Raw genomic sequence first — 15912 nt, forward strand, 5'->3', positions numbered from 1 at the left:
GCACTCGCTGTCCTGTTGTGTTTCCTGTAAACACAAGCTGCTTCTATTGGAGTTGTGTCCTCTTTTGAATTTAGTGGATAGTATATCGAGCATCGCAGCACAACATCCTCCTCTGCTGCTTGCATCTGGGAATTGTTTTCATTGTTATGTGTCCAGGAGGTGTGCCAAAGTTTCACTCTCAGTTAGATGTCCACTCCCCTTTGCATGCATATGCAAGAAAGATGAATGTCTGTGTAGCAGCTTACTAGGACTACTGCATCTGTACAGTGCAGCACCAATTTAATTATTGGAACACAAGCATTTAAAAGCAATGTATTAAGTTACAAAGTCATATTTGGAACCAGAGAAAGCCATTAAGAAATTGACATTTTTAAGCAAATATCTTTGTGTGAAATTTGACCTCTTTTGTGTACTTAATGTTGAAATACAACAGAATATGTTAATTTGAAACAATCTGTCTAAATACATGACACATGACTGACAGGACATAACCTGATAGGTCAGAGGTCCAATCAGTTCTATGCATGCATGATTGCTTTATTCTTGGCAGCTCAAATGTTCATGGTTGCATTTTTGATCTTGAATTGTAGTGTTTATATTATTGTAATATTATATAATTCAGATAGGTGGTTCTCAGTGTGAAATATTTCATTGCTTAGCAGAAATCTTTACTGTCTTTCTTTACAGCCATCAACCAATCTGGGCTCTTTGTGTACCATAACATCTGCAGCCACAAGAACGTTTCCTATAGCAATAACTTCCATTCTGCAGGAGAGACTGTGATTTAAAGTCATTGTGCAACAGATTCAAACAACAGGCAGCAAAATTAAAAGAGGTGAAGTAAGTCCTGGACTGAAGGTAATAACTGTTGACATCATTTGATGGATGGAATTGCAAAAACAAGATGGTAACAAATAAAAATTGTATAATTACGCGACTCTGTGCCAATAAAATACAACAAGAATTCTGCTTGTTGTTATCTGCTTAAAAACATTAGAGTGAGGAGTTCAGGAGGAAGACCATACATGTAGGTGAGACTCTGGTTGTTATTGACGTTGTTGCGCTGCTGCTGACGTCATCAGACGCCGAGGTCCGAAGTTGATCAAGTTTCCGTATGGATACACAATCACGCCACAAATAATCCCTTTGGATTTCAAACTAAAAGCACGACTTGCGTTCCGGTGATGATAATGACGGTAGATTGAGTTGCACGGTATAAACATTGCATCATGTTGTGCCCTCTTCAGAGGAGTGTTTACATGAAATATGAAGTGAAATGAGTTGTGCTAGTTACAAAATGTCCTTTTAAAACACAGTATACAGTACCTTTTACAGTATGATGGAAGATGTCTGTTTAGAAACTTGATAAGGTTGAAAAGTATGCATAAACTGAGAGGCATGTTTACTAAACATAAATGCGCATTCAGTCTTCAGCAAAGCGTGTCAATAAGTTGCTACGCAGCTGAAATTAATTTTGTGTAAGATTGCAAACACACTGTAAATACTGATATCCATTGTTTGGACAAAGCAGCAGATTCAGTCCAGGCCGGTTTGACCTTGATCTGCGAGTCATGGAAGTCATATATCTGTTTTTCAGAGAGCTTTTTACACATGAACCAGACAACTACAAGTGCTGTAGAGTGTTATTCTTTGTTTGTATCAAACTATGCTGAAGAGTCTGATGTCTTTCTTGTTTATGGTGATATAGACATACAGTGCAAATGTTTCTTCAAGGTTAACCTGTATTGTCACTTAATGTAGCAGTAGAGATCTGTACAGCCTACCATACATACAAGATGACATATGGTGTATGTGGCATCGTGCAAGGCCCTACATCAACAAGAAAACTACAAACCACACTCCATTAGCAATATTACATTCTTTTTTATCATTGGATCAAGAATTTTTGCATTTTTTTAAGTTTAAGAATGATTTATAGTTCACATCTGCTCACACTTTTGCAAACCATGTCATAGTGTTTCACATTTTTCGATGTGTTTTCTCTGCTAACGAGCTTGGGGTCATGGTAATTCGTCTCAATAAACACGACTGCTTTTATTGCTGTTATTTATTGCTGTGTGTTGCAGTTAACATGCCGGCTACATTAAATGTGCCTTACTATGAAACAATAAGTGACAGTAACAACAATAAAAACACTTATGATAATCATTGTGATAAATAATTATCTAACGTAGGTTACAAGTCTACGGGTGTATACTGCTTTATTAGAGTCTGACTGATGTGTCAGCGCATTTTAGCTTATCACAGACATATCTGTATCAGCCAATAAACAAGCAGAAAGCAAAATAAAAATGTCATGTGTTTGAGGTCATTTTGATATGGTGTTGGTGTTACATAGTTCATCCACCAGAAAGCATTTAGCCTGTACAGGGCCTCATGTTGCACCTTCTACTGAAATTGTGTTCTCTACTCCTATTACACTAATTAGCTAATATTAGCTAGAGTAAGTTAGCGTCAGCATCTTCATATTTTAGTATATTGATGTTAGCATTTAGCGAGAAGTACTGCTGTGTAGTCTCACACAGTATCCGTAACATGGCTGTAGACTTTTGGCTTGTTCAATGTTGAAATGTATTGCTCAGTTTATTAATATTGATAACAGTATTGGCTTCCTGGCAGTATAGGTGTCCCTGTTTATATAAATTAACACAGAATATAAGAAACACCACTCAGTGTAGAGACAGCACCATAAACTACAGCCTCTAAGATGACAATAAGCAGCACCTCTCTAAAACATTCTTTTTTTGAATCAATGAAAACTACAGCAGGTAGGATTTAACTGTCAATGTTTTATATTGAAAATTGTCAACGTTAACATTGACAATGTCAACGCAGACAGTTTCCAGTATAAACCACCGCAATGGCTTTATTTTGAAACCTCTTCGCGGAAATACTACTCAGCTCAGCTAGCTTGACGGCTAGCCTGTGCACCGAGTCTCCTTGGTGCCGCTGAAAAAAACGGTTTTGTGCAGTGCTTTCTCCTCTATCACTTCCTTTTGAGCAATTTGTTATCAGGCGGGGAGGTGTGAGGAGCCCGACTCGTCGCTCCTTCATGCTGCTCGGGAGCCATGGCGGAGCGGACCCTAAGGAGGAACCAGCGGCCGGAGCTCAGCGGGTTCCCAGCAGCGGCTCAGACGAGCACGGATCCCCGTTAACGTTACCTGCAGCACGGAATACTATGGTGACGGCTCCTAAAGTTTTACACACATCTTTAGCTCTTGTCACAGATGGCCGGTTCAACTTTTCACTAACTTGTATTTCCCTAATGTCGACGGGATCGTAGCGGCGCAGAGTTAGTTCTGCTTTTCTTTTCTTCCAGTGTCAGTCCTGTTAACCATCTGCCTCAGGCGTAAATCTGGCGCACCGTCCCGCAGTGGCTCATAGGACGCCTCTTTAATATTTCAAAGCCGAGTCACTGGAGGTCAAGATGGGAGCAAAGCAGAGCAGCCCGACCGCTAATCCAGCTGCTAACGGACGGACCAGAGCCTACTCCGGCTCGGATCTGCCCTCCAGCACGTCCAACAGCAACGGCAGTAACGTGAGCAGGACCACCGCCGGCGGTGTGAGGTACCACGCGTACAGCGCGTCCGGAGCCACGTCCAGCACCAGCCAGCACCTCGGTGCCAGGGCGAGGTCTGTGGGGGGCTCCGGAGGCTCCGGGACCAGACCTCAGTCCAGTATCAACATTCCGAACAGCAGCGGAGCCTACAGCTCCCAGGAGTCCGGCGGCAGCAGCCCGGAGGAGGCGGCGGACAGAGAGCGCTCAGGCGGAGGGCACGAAGGTCCGCGGCTGCTGATCGGATCACTACCAGCACACCTCTCGCCTCATCTGTTCGGAGGTAAGAGGGCAGAGCCCCCGCGGTGTGTTGACACAGCTCAGTGACCGATGATGGTTTACAGGCTTGAGGATGGGGGCAAACATTTCACACAGTTAATATCTGCTAAACAGCTGATTTCAGAGCAGCAGAGTGAGCACTGCGTTCAGACTGATGTCATCACGTGACAGCAGACCACACATGTGCTCACCAAATAAAAAATGAAGACAATATAGCAGAACTGGAGCTTAGATTGCTGAGGTCATGACCCCGAGCAAGAAAGTCTGCATTGGCCAGGGAACGCTGGAGTCTATATAATGTCTTTAAAATAGTCTTATGTAAATAGACTGAGCCCAAACGTAGAGGAATCAGCCAATAAGATATCCAATGTGTGTTCGTTTTAGGAAGTTGTAACGTGTAAACTCCCACGGATGAATGCTCAGATCATGACCTGAGTGACAGCTCTTTGCTGAAAGTGTTCATCAGTTCCCTGATCAGGTGTCAGTCAGGCTGCTGCTTTCCTCTCTTCACACTGTACGTTGAATACTTTGGGGTTTTGGACCGCTGGTTGGACAAAACCAGCAACTTGAAGACATCACACCAGCTCTGAGGATTTGTGTTAGGGAATTTTTAAAACAATTTTTTTTGTCAGTTGATGTCGATGAAGCATTTAATGCCACCTTTTCAACTTGATCCATACTCAAAAAGCACAAAGGTCCACCAGGAAACAGGGTAGTGTTGATATAATGTCCACAGACAGTGATGGAGAAGCCAGCCATTGAGCGAGTGTCCCCCGCTGCTTTTCATGGCATTCATATGTGAGGACGATGACTCACACGTGCGAGAGGAGCCAAACATCGTTAAGATAAACAGTGTGAACGTCTAATTGCTGATTTCATCGATTAGCCGGAGCAGCTGCACTGACCGGAGCCCTCTGACCACTGAACACATGGTTGAGGCCCTAAAGCTAATCAGGTGACCCTGTCATCTGTTCTGATGTCATTACCCACACCACAACAGCATCCACGGCTCAGCCACAGCTCTCCTCGTCGCACGCTGAGGTTATCCAATCAGAGGGCAAGGCTGTTTTTAGGTGGCCAATCAGTGCTGCACAGGAGGAGTTCCTCAAGTAGACCTGAGATGTTTTTCTGTTGTCGAGCTGGTTGTTCATGTATTTTGGCTTTTTGTCCACACGCATGCTCAGTTTGAGGTCACTGTGAACGGCTTCCAGTGTGAAGATTGTCACAAGCTGATTGCAGAGTGTTGACGTGTGGACAGGGAGAGCAGAACTTTTGGCTCGTGATGACCGAGTGCGCGCCGTTATCTCCTTTGTTTGACGTTGCATCGTTATCTTCTCTGTTGACGTGGGGGCAGTTTTCTGCAATGGCCGATGTGGCCAAAATAGTGCTGGTGCTAACTGGACTTTTCATATGTTTACACATGAATGCACACTTTCATTTTTATTGAGGAACAGAGGCATCGGACGGTTCTGCGGAGGTCACTGCTACATAATCCAACCTGTCCACCAGTGTCACCTCTGGTCCAAGGCTGTCTGTCTGTCCGGTTATGGCTATTTTCAGGCTTCTGATTGGCCAACATGTCTTTAGGGTGAGGGTTGTATCACCACCTGTTGGTTTTGTTCTTGACAGCACTTCAGATGTTTTTATTTGGCTGCAGATTTTTTTTTACCAGTGCTCTTCTGGATGTTTTTTTTTTTTATTGACAACAATCAGCGTTTTAGAAAAGTTGTGTAAAAAAAAAGTGGACTGGGCTGTAGTTTCCTGTTAAACTGATGGAAAAGTGATGGAAAATCTTTGCTCACAGAGGAAAGATAAAAAACTCTCCAGACTCTTAGAGGTATTTTAATAGAAGATGAACGATAACAGGCCTGTTTGAGATAAATTCTGCCTCGCTTGGAAAGTGGATGAGAGCAGGTGGTTGCAGCCGGGAGACGTGACAAAAAGCTGCAGCCATGTTGGACAGTTTCCAGCAGAGTAAAGAATATACAGGAAGTCACATGAACAGTGATCAGATCCTGAGTGAAGAAAATGGGATTTATGACACCAGTCTCTCCAGCGTTTACTGAGTCACCAATAATGGTTGCTCAGATGATGCTCTGCTTAATATGCTAATAAAATGCCTGATACTGAAAACAGTTAAAATGTCCTCACAGTGAATGAAGAGAGGAGTACAAGGCACATATTCCCAGTGTTGGTTTGTCAGGTGTAATTAGACTGTCAGAGCTTAACCTCAGTTTGTACAAAGGCGCTCTCATGTCGCTCCTGTGAGCAAAACTTCAATTCTGTCTCATAATACAAGTATACTTACAAGAGTGAAATAGCAGAGAGGTTCTGGTGTGTCTGCTTTGCCCTCACATATCTAACAGGCGTTCATTTTGCGTGCTGACGTGGTGATTATAACCTGCTCTTGTGCAGCAGTCAAAGGGCAGGAATTTCATGCCAACATGTATTTTATGTGCTAAAGTTCCTGTTGTGAAGGGGGCTTCTCTGCTTTTAAGCCACTCTTGGAACACTCACAGTTCACAGCTGTGTGTGAGGTCTCCGTTAGCGTTGCCATTGCTAAAGCGAGAGCACGTCTATATGAACTTCACGTGAGATGTTGCTCATCACACAGTCCCTTTGGTCTGTTTATTTTATCATAGTGCATTAAGGGCTTAAAAAAACGCTGGTAGGTATTTATGTCAATGTTGATGCAAGTGAGTTTTTACTAAAACAAACACTCTTGCATGCACAGTACTTGCACATGCGGCAGGCTGTGTACACAGTTTGTTAATTCAAGTGTGAGTCAGCAGACAGGCGCCTAATAATTAACTCAACCCGTCAAGTTTCCTTCCTCTATAATGGTGCATGGATGAATCAATAGTACACACTCACACACACACACACATATGTGTCTGCAGGCTGTGCTAGCAGGTGGCGTTCTCTCTGTTAATGGTGCTGCTTCTTAATTTAAAGACTCAAGATTTAACAGTCTAAATAGTCTTGATGAAAATACAGCAGAGCAGCTTTGTAGTATTGGAGCCAGCAGCTCACCGATCGATCAGTTTGTTCAGTGAAGTGTGCTGAACGCTGACGGAGCACGACGCCTCTGAGAAATACACAGATTAGGTTTAAAACCACGCCGGATCAATTGTGCACAACAACCTGATGAACGACACAACACAGCCTGTATTTCACTGCATGTGCGTGTGTGTGTGTGTGTGTGTGTGTGTGTGTGTGTGTGTGAGGGAGCGAGAGAGATGATGTGTTTGGAGTTGAAGTTGTCTCCACCCAAATATACTACTACTGCTGAGGAACTACTTTCCCCAGAAGAAATAGTCCCACTGGAAAGTGTTGACACTGTGTTCTGTGGATGAACAGCGACAGTCAAATGAATGAATGAATCATGAACAGTCAAAAGTGAAAAGTGAAAAAATGACCGGCTCTCAGTACCAGGCCGTCAGATACCGCTGTATACAGTGTTTGAAGCCCAGAGCAACTTCTCTGTCTGTCCAACATGTCCTCATCCCAGAGACGCACCAGCCTTTCTGACAGGGTTAATGTGGTAAAAAGGTTTCAGTTTGGTTAAGTTTAGGCTTCAAAACACAACAGTGTACAACTGACATGTGTGTTTACAGATACACACTCTCTCTCTCAAACACACACACACACACACACACACACACACACTCATTAAATCTTGACTGTGCTGTCTCGTCTTAGTTATTGAAAAAAGGTAATTGATGAATATATTTCATCCTAGTTTTCCTCGATTCATTTAACACTAATGTTGGCTTTGGCTCTCTATTTCCATCAGGAGTTGGTGGAGACCAAAACAGAGCTAAAAAGAGAAAAAGTATTGGACTATGTGGACAAAAACGTGACTCAAAGTACTGAACCTCTCTCTATCCTTGCTTGTGATCGACTGAGCCTTTCCAGGAAGCCCCTTTATACCCCATCATGATACTATCACCTGTTACCAATCAACCTGTTTACCTGTGGAATGTTCCAAACAGGTGTTTTTGGAGCATTTCACATCTTTCCCAGTCTGTAGTTGCTCCTGTCCAACTTGTTTGAAACGTGTTGCTGCATCAGATTCAGAATAAACAGATATTTACAAAAATCAATGAAGCTGATGAGGTCAAACATTAAATATATTGTCTTTGTACTCTTTTCAATTCATTATATGGGGATTAGCAAATCATCATATTCTGTTTCATGTTTCACACAGCGGCCCATCTTTTTGTATAATCTGGTTTGTTCGTATCTAGATTATCTAGATATTTAGATTAACATCTCTAGAAAGGCACACCGTGCCCTCAGACTGACACAAAATGGTCTGAGTTGATCTCTGAATGTTTGCAAATCCTTGAATCAAACCTAATCATAGAATTCAAAAACCCTGGGAAAGATTTATGGTGTGCCTTCATTTCCTGGACAGGCCGTCTTTGTGCACAGTAAGATAATGAATGTCACAGTCCAAAGTCTGTAACCGTTATGTCTGGGCTGTTTGCAGAATTTCCGTCCCTGATAGACCGTCGGCTCATGATGGAAATGCTTTCCTGTTGTCAGTGTGTGATTTGAATGGATACAGCTTCCTATTGCAGAGTGTGAGAGCAGCTCAGCGGCCTGCTTCGGATGGATACAGTTCGAAACTGTAGCAAACGTTTGATTTCATGGCTGTGCTCATAGAGGATGGAGCTCGGACTGACAAATTGGATTTAAGGACCTAAGTTGCTGTTTCCCTACGAAAAGTAATTACGGCTGGGTCAAATGTAAAATAAATAAATAAATAATTCTTTAAACTGTATTCTGTACATATCGCTCTGCATCACAACAACACCAGCTGCAATATTCTTCTGTAATATGCATTTAATTTGACTCGATATCCATTCTATACATTTGTATGGTGGCCAAAAGCCATGCAAGTAGGCACAGCGTGACAGGCAGTCACACCTCTGCAGTGTTCTTACCCGTCGCTGATTACTGTGAAGTGGCACCAGCACATATCGGGTCCCTGGACACCACGCTCCATTATCTAACAAGCACATTTCCATGATATTTGCTGGGCATATTCAGTTCTCATGGTGATCCACCCTTTTTGCGCTCTTCCTATAGCACCACCCTGAGAACAAGCATTTCATTTTCAGACCCCTACTGCTGTGGCTCAAAGAACCACAAAATGACTTGGGACATTCTGTCCTGAACATTGGTGTTCTCAGGGAGCGACGCTCGAGATGGTGAAGAAGCTACTGGTACGCTACTCTTGCCTTAGTGGCACATGAGTGATATACCCCGTTGACTCTAGGCTGTTTGAATTGGCCAAAAATGACATTGAAGATTATTCCTTCTAAAAGAACACAAAGATTCCAACCACTATAGGATATAATGAATATCTGTTTTTGTGCATAATGTCGATAAGGAGGCAAACGAGTACGAGAAACATACTACTAGTGTATTACGATCTAGTAGTCATCCCAAGATTTTAAGAAAATCAGAAGCTTTGAGTCCACACACTTTGTGAACTGTTTCTTTTGTTGTGCTGTTGGTGTCGAGGAATAAGTCTTGTAAGGCACATAAAGGATTGCTACAGAATCTTTCTAGGACTGAATCCTGAAGAACTACAAAACAGAAACACTGTAGGTAGATTATTACACAAGGCCAGACTGCAAACAGCATGCAGCATTTGTCCCTGTTTGACCTGCGGTTAGACAGCACCAGCTGTCTGCTCTTGTGGAATACTATAACTCACCTTACGCTGTCTTAGACTGTTAGTGTGACGGTGAGCCGCAGCACCAACCATATCAATGATTACTGAAGTTCTCAGTTTAATCATTTGTGAAATGCACTATGAAGGATTATTTTTGATTGAAGTTGTAATATGGTGATTCTGAATCAGTCAGACAAAACATTCCAGAAGCAATAATAACCTGATGACACTGTCAATGATTTAGCTCCTCTCAGCTAATTTAGCGGTAACATAATGTGCACATTTCCAGGTTCATACTTTCATTTGGGTGTGTACTAGAATAAGTTTACAAGTGTCAATGATCAAAAAACTGTACGTTGCTGCAGCACCTCTGTTCACCCTCTGTCTGAAACACTAGTTTTAACTCCAAGGCCCCCTCTCAAAAAGCCCAGGCTGTTCTGATTGGTCAGGTCCCACAGACCTGAGCCAGTACTGCCCGTCATCCGCTCTGTCAGTGTTTTTGCAGCCAGGAAATCACTATAACTGAGTTTAGCTGTATTTCTTCTTAAATATTACCACAATAAACGCTTGTAAACTAAAAACTTCACTGCCAAACACGTTAAGCAGGAATCTGATCTGTATTAGCTTCACTGCATGTTGCAGCTGATATGGTTACATGGTTACAGCTGATATGGTTATGCAAACATTACAGCTGATATTACAGTTATGGTCTAAGCAAGCTTGTCGCTGGGTGCTAATCCAAGTTCTACAGCGTTGCCAAGCAAATGAATTCTTGCAGTTTTACTATTTATTTTTCACACAGCCGTATCATTACCTTCAGGGCATGTCCATGAAGCAAAATTACATGCAGCAGCAACACACACACAAACACACAAACGCACATCCTTATGACAGCAAAGCTAATGCTAGCTCAACATTCACTGCAGTAACGTTCTAAACTTCAGCAGAAAGCAACATGAAAAACAATTAGCAGCGTCCAGCCTACTACTTTCAATGTTCAGCTCCCTTCAAATAGGGTTTGTTTTAGCGTTATAAATTCAGAGTGTAGAGCCACAATATTTTCACATCTGATTTGGTGAATAAGGGTTTATTTCAACCATACCAGAGCTGGTAATTGTTGGAACAGTGGAAAGACTAACGAAGATGGTTTTGCTGAGTTTTGTGTTTTTAAGTGTGTTTTATGATGATCTGTAACGTAGAGTTACTGGTTTTGAAAATGAGTTCTTGTGGCTTCAAGGAAAGTGAAATAATGGCTATTTCTAGTTAAACTAAAAGGATCTTACTCTTTCACAAAAAAGTCCATCTGTGGAGATATCCTTTCCATGATGTTGTTACGCTTTTAGAATAACCATCTGAGCCTGTCTTTTAGTGGATGTACTTTGATGGCCACTGTTGCCCACCAGGATTATGTGGGCAGCCCACATTGCAGCCCATTTTGTGACTGCTGGCTGAGGCAGTCTACTGAGCCAATTCCAAAACCTTTTGTACCTGTTAGTCATTTAGACACCAAATTAAGGCACAGGTTTAAAAATAGTTGTTATTATATTACAACATTGGTCGAACACATGCCCCAGACTGTGAGTGGCTAACTGACAAGATAGACAATAAAACAACATACAAAAGGCAAGTCAGGTGACATATTTTTCTGAACAACCGTGAAAAAGTGTATTTTACATTATATATATGACCTCTGCTTTGCAGACAGTCAATAGTGAAGTAACTCACTGACAACTTGGGTGATTTTTGGTGTGACATTTTCAGTTTCACATCTGAAACACCTTCAACAACTGTTCTATGAGCCTAAAGAATAGTCACCTGTGCGAGCAATGCCAAGGTCAATGTCAAGTATTGTTGATGATATCATCATTTCTGTCTTGATGGTCTGATTCCCATCTGTGGGTGGCAGCTTGGGTGACAGTCACTGGTATTTTGTTTGTTTTTTAATGGTCCAGTCACTGCAGCGTTTGAAACAACTAAGTTTTAGAGCAAAATCTATTTCTTTCAGTATAATCTGTGCAGTCATCTCATTTGTTTACACGGTCAGAGTAATCCATGAATAGAGAAAGCTAGTATTAGCCATTCCAAAAAAAAAAAGCAGTGCAATGGTTTTGAGATGAATCAATGGTACAAATACATCTTTTGAATAAACTGTGTGAACATATGAACATATTGTCCAATTAGTGACTGTGCTAAGCAAGCTTGTTAGCTCAGAGAGCTTTATTTCTGCTCCACAGTTACTGTTTTATTGAACAAAATTGTGTATAAGAGAGAGCTAGCGGTTACCTCGCCAGTTACAGTGGTTCACCAACTGGCGAGTCGTCACTACGCCACCAAGCTTCTAGGACTACAATATTTCACAAAGATGGTTTTCACTGTCCCACTCACTGGTATGCATGGGTACATAACCATACAGGAATATGCATGTCACAATATTGCAGGCTTTAATACTCTGATACAGTTAAAAAAGAGTTTGGGGTTCTGTAATAATCAATGAAGGTGTCCTCTGCAAAGCTGCCATGATGGAAGTTACACGTTCCACATTTTCGTACATATGGGATCAAAAAGGTTGATTCATATAATAAGTTTGGATTTCCCATGAGATATAAGATCAAGCTGTAACAATTGTATACCATAACTAATGAAGTGTGTTGTAAATACAACGTGGTCATTTTGTTTTTGTGTATTATTTTCGCACACAGTAGCTGCATTGTTTCATTCCTTTTGATGAAAATCAGCAGGAGGCTGTTTCTGCTTTGTGAGACAGTTCAAAGATGCTGGCTGATATTGTCCATCTGCAGAGCGAGGATGGATTTGTTGCTAGTCTGTTTCCTGTAAAGAGCTAAAGCCAGATTGGAGCTGTCAGAGAGGCTAGTGAGGAGACAAAGCACTGTCTGGCAGATTTTTACTGTTCCTATCATTATTCATTAACAAGGAAGCAGTGATGCCTGCCCACTCTGTCATACTGAGAACGGTGATATTGTGTCTTAGTGGCGAAATGTCCACAGGTCAGTGTGAGGTTCCAGGAGATCATGCACCACAGAGCTGAGCTATGATGGCGTAAACGGTGGTCAGTCCAGGTTAGCTGAAATCTATCTTGATGAGATAAGCCAGTAGCTACCTAACCTGCTCTCCTAATCTCCGATGCAGAGTCCCTTCATTTGAATACTGCAGCAGACCTGCTGATCTCTCACTACATGGATGTAGCAGCAGTTGCGACATCACAAACAAGTTTTTAAAGAGATGTTTTGAAGCTTGGGTTTGGATTCACTTCTCGCTTCCTCAGATGACACAGCTAACATGATAGCTTCCCTCCATTTTGGACTCTGGTTCTTCACAGGTCAGCACTGTAAAGGTTGTTAGCAATTGGTCAGTGACAGACAATGTTGAACTCTACATGAAAGCTCTTTGCAAGCCTGCTTCACTCCTACAAGGAATTCCACTGATCATGTTCCCCAAAGTTTGCTGTTGGTATGACCAAGCCCTTAGTCACTGACGTTAGCCAGTGCTAACTCCTCAGTGTGTAAATAAATGCCCACCTAAAGAAACACATCCTTCTATACTTGTGAGTTTAAGCCACCATGAGCTCATTAAATGACGAGACCAACACTGAGACAGAAAATAGCTGTCCTGTTTTGAGCCACATGATGCACCTTTTAATAAGTTAAATGATATTGATGTTTGAAAGTATGTTAACAGACTATTTGAGAAAAGCAGAAGAGAGAAAGCTCACACAGAGAGTAAAGTAAAACTGAAAGTCAACTTAATTTACTTTATTTACTGTGCCATATTCAATTATTAGTGAAGTGTATGAGACTAGACTGCAGAGTGGAGTGTCTGCCAACTAGATTCATTTGTTTGATGGTGTGATAATGAGTTCATAATGAGTGCTTAGTGCAGTAATTGATTTTCTTTTGCCACCCAGGGGCAGTTGAGTAAGGAGTATGCAAAAAATTAGCATATTATCCCCTAATCGCATTTTTAGTACTACCGTGATTGCAAACAGTTGCTTATTTGCAGATCCACTAGACACACGGAAACATTAGCAGTCACTTGAAGTTGTGTTTCTGGCCTCCTGATGAATGTAAGTCCAAAATGTACTCTCCTTTTAGTTCTGCTTTGGTCTCTTAAGCTGCTAAATGCTCCACTCTTTTCACCAGCTGGTCTCTAACGGTGTCTGTCTGCTGCTTGGTGCTGGGCAGATAGCATAGAGTGGGTTCATCAGAGCTCTTTCAGTGAAAACAGCTGCCTGCTGCTGCTGCTGCTGCTGCTGCTGGAGACAAGGTTGATGAGAGCGCTGAGACAAGTTACAAGCCTCACAACCAAAACAATGAGCTGAATGATGCCAAAACACTTCACAGCACTGAGGAGAACTGCAGGTGAGAGTTCTGTGTAGGTGCATCACTTCCAGCCCCACATACAACTATTGTGTCTCATGTTTACCACTGTAAAACATATAATGTATGTAGGTGAGAGAGTATAAAGGTGTGTGAGTGAGAATGATGGTGTTTATGAGTACAGTGCTGTTGAGATGAATCAGGATTTATGCCCCACACATCCTCTGATAGTTTTTGATTATCATTCAGTCAGCTGTTTTCAGCTGTTTTGTGTTCCAGACCTCCTGCTGACCAAAGCAGACCTACCACACACAGTCAGAGTAAAGGCACAGCAGGTAGTGTATTTTCCACACTAACTTGGCTAGGTTGACTGTGAGTGTATTCAGCGCCTGTTGTGGCAACACTCATACAGCCATGCCCCATCCACATGTACAGCATAAAGAGCCAGTCAGCAGGCACTTAAAGCCTTTGGTTTGTTTGCCAGCTGACTGTTTTTTTTACCCCCCTCCCACCGTTTTTCCTAAGTGTCCATCTGCCGAGTCTCAGATGGCACATGACTAACAGCACACACCGCTTGGTGGAACCTTTACTGTCACTTGCACTGACCACAATTGTAGAAACGGGAACAGTAGAAACAACTCCGACTCCGAAGATGACACTGATGTTTTTCACACTTCCTCGTTATTACGGTCTGAACGAACAAGGCGTATTGACTGTACTGCCGACGGGATGTGGTTAGCCTAGCTTCGCATAGCAACAGGAGGAAGGGGGGAACAGCTAGCTTGGCTGCGTTGAAAGTTCCAATACTAATACCTCTAAATTGATCATTGGGCTGTAACTGTTAAATCTGTACTCAAACACAAATGTAAAAACTACAATTAGTGGTTTTACAGGTAGTAATGAGCTCTCACTGTTTCTTGACAAGAACCAGGTCATCAGTCCATCCAGCACTTGTGTGAATCATCTCCAGCCAGATGTGGTCAGTTTTAGTAAAGGTCTCTGTCCAGGCTGCTACAAGTAACTACAGCAGGAAGCTGTGCACAGTCACTCCACCCAGATGTTGTTCGCCAAGAAACAGCAACAGCATCTAACAACAAATTGTTCTTACATTTATGCAGTGTTGGATTGCAATGGAAGGTGTTATTTTCTACATGACCTTACTTGGACCTGAGTAGGATATTTTGGTCTTTCCACGGCTGCCTCCTGGTGCTCTGTTCGTGTGTGATGCTAATGTTTACTGAGGGAGAGATGGAGAGACCCACCAACTGACGGAGGTAGAAGGCAGTGGTACATTAGCCTGACAGAAGGAAGGGCTCCCCTCATTTACCCTACTTAAACCCATTTCCCAGCAACTGAAAGCACATTTATTCAGCCCCCTCCCTCCGATTCTATTTTCACTCTACTTCCTTTTTTACCCTCTCCATGTCCCTTGGAGTGCAGGTGCCAGTAATATGAATTATACAGGCCAACTGTTCCTCAGCTCAGCTATCAATGGGATGACCCTCAGTGGTCTCCTGCATCAACTCAGCTCCCATGTCTGTTTAATTCCGTCTGGCCTACAGAGCAAAAGTGTCATTTACAGGAAAAGCTAATCTTTATTTTAACCGGTGGTGCATAGAATCAAACATCATCAGGATCAGAAAACCAAAATAATATGTCATTGGAACAACCTACAAATATTCATTCTGTTCACATTTTTACCTTTTGCCTGTGCTTCAGAGAACCTCAGTTTCCTGTAGTGCTCATTTACCAAACTGTCAGCAACACATGGCAGAGAGGAGCACTGCAGAACGAGGAAGAGAGGAGGTAATTTAGTCGCTCTTGATTGATGTCTGCCCTCTGAAAGACCTACCTACTCCTTATCTAAGCAATTTTCAACTCGAGAATTTGCCTGCCTTCGTAAAAACGAAAGCAAGAATTAAAGTGATTCTAAGAACCTGTGTTCGTGCATATGCTTGTAGGTGTTATAGGTGCTGGGATGGGTTGCAGCCAGGCTTGTCGATGATCACTGAACTGATCGATAAAATGATGAT

The 15912-nt window shown here is 42.4% G+C and overlaps 1 protein-coding gene across 2 annotated transcripts in view; it reads left to right on the plus strand.

Moving 5' to 3' along the window:
- Window positions 1-2920: 2920 nt before the first annotated feature.
- The window catches only part of znrf2b (zinc and ring finger 2b), a 37024-nt gene continuing 24032 nt past the window's right edge, over window positions 2921-15912 (plus strand). The window contains exon 1 of one of the 2 annotated variants that reach the window (XM_076737154.1): window positions 2921-3860. In XM_076737154.1, coding sequence (XP_076593269.1) covers window positions 3449-3860 — 412 coding nt within the window. In that variant the 5' untranslated portion in view covers window positions 2921-3448. The remainder of the gene's footprint in view (window positions 3861-15912) is intronic. The other variant, XM_076737155.1, reaches the window with a different exon arrangement.

The sequence above is a fragment of the Chaetodon auriga genome, chromosome 8 (genome assembly GCF_051107435.1).
Source record: "Chaetodon auriga isolate fChaAug3 chromosome 8, fChaAug3.hap1, whole genome shotgun sequence".
NCBI lineage: Eukaryota > Metazoa > Chordata > Actinopteri > Chaetodontiformes > Chaetodontidae > Chaetodon > Chaetodon auriga.